Genomic DNA, 5,015 nt, shown 5'->3' on the forward strand with positions numbered 1-5,015 from the left:
AAAAAATATACTCGACAAACACCAGGACACTCTGCAAAAGGCTTATTTCCGGTAGTGCACAGATCATTGATAATATACATAGTGAAACTAATATGTATTTTTTTTATAAACTTAGTCAAAATAAGAAACAAGAGTTTGGGTCTAGACAAAGCTAAAAGCTAGCTAGTAGGATGTGCCTAGACGGTACGGTACTTGTGTGTGACGTTTCTAGAATGAGCTCTCTTCTAGAATTACCTCTACCCAGCTTCATTTTACTCACAACAAAGCAGGATTATATTGGTAATCGTTTTATTTTTCTTGAAAAAAGACTACATGCGCATGCCCGCCATCTCCAATTATAAATAGAGCGTCTCGGCACCACCAAGACGACCACTCCAAAGTGGCAGCTCCCAACACAGCACCCATCCTCATCCTCTGTTCCACCCAGCAGCTAGCAGAGCTTCTGCTCCTCTTGCTCTTCGTCCACAACGCCACGCTGCATAGTTTCAGTATCTCAAGACCGACAGAGATGAGGCGCTGCAGCAGCAAGACCTCCTCGCCCCTTGTCGCCCTCGCTCTCTTCCTCCTCCTCCTGGTCTGCTCCTCCTCCTTCCACCGCGCGGCAGCTGCTCGCCTCCTGCAGCCTGCTGCTCCTCTTCCTCCTCTGATTGCTCACCATGGTTAGTGTTGCTGAGCCTCTGTGTTTATTGGCCCTACCAGGTTAGTGTTGCTCCAATGTTTTCTCAACTATTTCTTGTGCAGAGGATGGTGCCAAGGCGGCTGCCGCTGCTTCTTCTGCATCTGACGGCCCAGTGCTTCGGAGTGCTGCCGTGTTCGGTGGCGACGAGCTTTCAGCCTCCTCCGAGGTGACAACCGAAGACGATACTGAATCCGCTGCTCTTCATCAGTTTGAGCAGTAAGTTAGAGTTTGACCTCTCTTCTCGTTCTGGTTCTTGTTCAGATGATGGGAGCAGAGTCGGAGGAGGAGGGTGCAGCGGCGTGCGAGGAGGGCAACGACGAGTGCTTCCAGAGGCGGCTGCTTCACGACGCGCACCTCGACTACATCTACACGCAGCACAAGGGCAAGCCATGAGGATGAGGATGCAGATGGAGCCATGGAGGAGGGAGGAGGTCTTCGTCTCGGTTGCTACGGCCGGCGTCTAGTCGTCGTCCATGCTGGAAAGTTCGTGGAGGGAATATAATCACTTGCTAGATGAATATATGCTGCAACTAACACCCGTACGTCATCCGTCTAGCTAGGAGTATATATACTAGTAGTATGCTTGTGTACGTCTGACATCTCTTTGTACGCCGTCTCCAAGTCTAATACATGATGCATGGTGCGATTTTCTCTAGTCTTTTATTTTCTTGGTAGTATTGTCAAAAAAGAAGAGTATATGATGCATAAAATTAACGGTGAAAGGTGGTGCTATAAGAAGAGCTCTTCTCCCTCTTTCCTCCACATAGGAGTGGGCTAGCATACACATGACAGAGACACTGTTGCTATATTATTTGTCCACACCTTTATTTTCCCCCTAATAAGGCGTGAACAAATAAATAACATCTCTTCTTAATCCAATGTTTGTTATTGGAGCCATCATTAGTAAATAGTAACAATCATTAGTAAATAGTAGCAATTACTCATATAGTGAATTGGCTATAAGGTTGGCTTACTAGATCGACTATCATTTTCCATTTCTCTTTCTTTTTCCTCTGCATTTACTTTGTTTACCAGCTTGGAGCGCCTATATAAAATGGGTTGTTGCATGAGATCCATTATATTCCTCTCAATTTTTTCTCTCGTCTATCTCATTCACATAATAAGTAAAGCTCCCATGTAAATGGGCTATATACGCTTCGATTCCTCTCATACGTGCGAAACGTTGCATAGCAGTGACAAAAGGTAACAAAAAGCAAAGGAACATGCCCGGGTGGTATAAAGAATTCCTCGATAACATGTATTCTTTAATTTAGTGTGTGTTTGTGTCCTTGTTCATGTGTTAATTTTCTTGGCCGCGACACACATGCCGAAACATTCTAGGTGTGCCAGCAACACGTATCCCAAAACATTCCGACACAAGTTAAACAATGATTAAATTAAAAAAAATCAACCTAGCCACAATATGTGCATGTTGCTGGTTACTCTCCTTGTCCCAAAACATCACATGTTTTTTTTTTGGCGAATCCCATACAAAGTCATTTCTATTTTAGTGTTAAAATATTTCTAAAACGCGCATAGGTTTTAATGGAGGTCGTCATCTACGTATTTCTCCGTAATGCTCAAATGCCTAGAATGTCTGGTAAACATGAAGCGGTGTCATATCCACTCCGCGGCAGAAAAAGGGGCGAGGAGCACCGCGTGCATAAGCATTCGTATCATCGCATCCCGCGCTTGCCGGTTACCTTTGGCACAATTGCATGCCGTACGTGACTGTCCTAGTGTCCGTGTGAAAAACTAGCTAGCTAGTGTCCTAGTTCGTATACACAACTTTTTGAATGGTTGTGTGCATGCAAAAAAAAATTAAATAAAGAGGGTGTGCGTGGTAGTCCTAGCGATCTAAAACAGCACTACAGTGTCCACGTGGAATGCACGAAAAGACCCATCGGCTCCAATCAGTTTTGTACTGTAGTACTATATATATATATATATATATCCCACTGGGACAATCAGTCCAAAAGTTGAAGTTGCCTGGAAGATTATTTGAGTAGTGCAATGGTGGTGCTTAATATCTTAATAACAGCTAGGGCGGAACAAAAATACTGATCTTGGCCTTTGTAGTATTTTGATCTGAGGATACCAGAGATGAGATTACCGTCCAAGCAGAACGAATAACAAGGATTTCGTTGATTTTGTGGAGGTCGCGAACGCGAAGACCACCCATATTTTTAGCCTGACAAAGGTCTTTTTAAGAAATAGCACGTTGGAGATTATTACCTACCTCTGATAGAAGATTTCAGATCACTCAACTCAACAGCTGTTTATTATATGATTTTTTAAATTCCAACAAGCCAAAACTCCACTGCTCATTCATTAGCACATCAGGCAAAAAAAAAATGATACAAGGCCCTCTACACTGCCTTCTCCTATCGAAGCCCCTTGCTTACCACTGGATGCCCAGTGCAGCAGGTTCTCTTTAAGGTCAGTCTTAATGAGGGTTTCAAAGGAGATTATTGTGGCACGTCAACAAATTTGTTGAGTTGACAAGTTTTAATTATGAAGAGAGATAAAGATAGAGACAGTTTCATTGAGATGAAACCCTGTTGTAACAGTCACCAACATAAAAATTGACGTGGCAGTCTTGGTAATTGTGTCATGAAGCTTTTCACTAAGACTGGCCTAATGCACCCTGAGTTCCCCTTGAACCTCGTTCGTGTGCGTTGCAGTTGGGTTTAATGTTTAATTAATGAAGCTCCTTATAAAAAAAGTAGCAGTGTACCTATTATTATAAAACAACCAAGTAATGTATAGTATGTTCATCACAATATATATGTGCATGCTAGGGGTGTTTTGATCCTAGGAAAAATTAGCACATCGTGTAGCAATGGACTAAACATGAGGTAATAAGAACTAATGGGTTCTAACCACCGATTAGCTTCATTAGCTCTTATTAGACAATGGTTATATTAGCTCATGTTTAGATCTTATATTTGGAACCTAAAACCCAGGTCTAATTTTTTAGCATGCATTGGATCTAAACACTCCCTAAATAAGTATATGGTAGCTTCGTACTAACCTAGCTAATCTAGGGGGGTCTTCTAATCGAAGAAAGAAAGAATCTAGTAGACTAGTACACATGTACGCACGCGCTGCAACATCGACCTGAAAGCTACGACAGAGCAGTGCCGGCCCTAGGGGTTGGGCACGAGGTGCGACGGCCGAGGGCCTAAGCGGAGAAGGGGTCCAAGCCCATGTATACAAACCTCCATATTCTATAGCTCATTAGGTATTAGCAAACTAATGAGAAGAGAAACATAGAATTGACCAGATAGACAAAAAGACAATATCGGCATTTCTTTCCTAGTTTCCTTTCCCCACGGCCTTTGGGTAGAGAGGAGGCGAGGAGTCACGTTGCACACAACACATTCTGATCGTGAGTTCGCGACATGCGCCTTACACACGCGGAGCTGGCGAGCCGCGCCGCTGCGAAGAGCTAGACTACCGGAGATACGGACACGGCGCACGAGGACAACGACCAGGCAGGGCTCCACGACGACGACATCTTGATTCTTGGCTTCTTATGAATTGTGATCACCGATCAGTTGTTTAGGCCCAATGTATTTCTTCCTTTTTTATTTTTAATCCAAATTAATTATTTATATAGTATTCCAGACTTCTAGTACTCTGTACCCATATAGTCATATTTTTTTTCTAATTTAGGTGTTAGAATTTTAGAATGTTACCTAAGAAATATTTGTTATGGGTGAGAAAAAAAAACAAATATATTGCTTTTTTAATCTATATTGTTCCTCGATAATTATCATACATCTATAAATATATTGCTTAATCTACATGGTTCCTCGATAATTATCAGACATGTTAAATTAAAAATATGTTGTTGAATTTGCTTTCGTTTTGCAAGTAAAATTAATGCCTATATATTATAAGATTTTATACATAATTAAGAGGGGCCGTCGCAATGAGATCGCCAGAGGGCCCTTAAAATCATAGGACCGGCCCCACGACAGAGCATGGTGCGTCGACCTCTGTGAGAGATGAGACGACCCGGCAGCGCACTGACGTACGTCCAAGGCTGCTGGAGCTGGCGCTGGCTGTGTGGTGTGGCCGTGTGTGGAACGACAACGACGACGAGCAGGTACCATCGACGGACGGCATGTCGACATGCATGCATGAACGGATCAACGCATACACAACTTCCTCTCTACTAGTAGCTGGCTAGTCTCTCAGCTGCTGTGCACAGTACGTCGTGGCTGGTCCCATGCATCTGCATAATGCATCCCAGTCCCAGAGACCCAGCGTGGGTGGGCATGCATGCATGCTATTGATTGACCATGCACTGACCAGTGACCACACACAC

General features: G+C 43.5%; 1 protein-coding gene across 1 annotated transcript; it reads left to right on the forward strand.

The window, feature by feature from the left end:
• Positions 1-377: 377 nt before the first annotated feature.
• Positions 378-1,397, forward strand: LOC136505870 (phytosulfokines 2-like). Its single transcript, XM_066501005.1, has 3 exons — positions 378-659; positions 742-845; positions 941-1,397. Exons 1-3 carry the CDS (start codon positions 509-511, stop codon positions 1,070-1,072), a joined length of 387 nt encoding a protein of 128 aa, XP_066357102.1. The 5' UTR covers positions 378-508; the 3' UTR covers positions 1,073-1,397.
• The last annotated feature ends 3,618 nt before the right edge of the window (positions 1,398-5,015 follow it).

Source organism: Miscanthus floridulus, chromosome 14 (assembly GCF_019320115.1).
Source record: "Miscanthus floridulus cultivar M001 chromosome 14, ASM1932011v1, whole genome shotgun sequence".
Lineage (NCBI taxonomy): Eukaryota > Viridiplantae > Streptophyta > Magnoliopsida > Poales > Poaceae > Miscanthus > Miscanthus floridulus.

Coding starts and splice junctions, on each gene's coding strand:
- LOC136505870 (XM_066501005.1), top strand. CDS start 509: ATGAGGCGCTGCAGCAGCAAGACCTCCTCGCCCCTTGTCGCCCTCGCT. Junction 660..741: donor TCCTCTGATTGCTCACCATG/GTTAGTGTTGCT, acceptor TTTCTTGTGCAG/AGGATGGTGCCAAGGCGGCT. Junction 846..940: donor AGCTTTCAGCCTCCTCCGAG/GTGACAACCGAA, acceptor GTTCTTGTTCAG/ATGATGGGAGCAGAGTCGGA.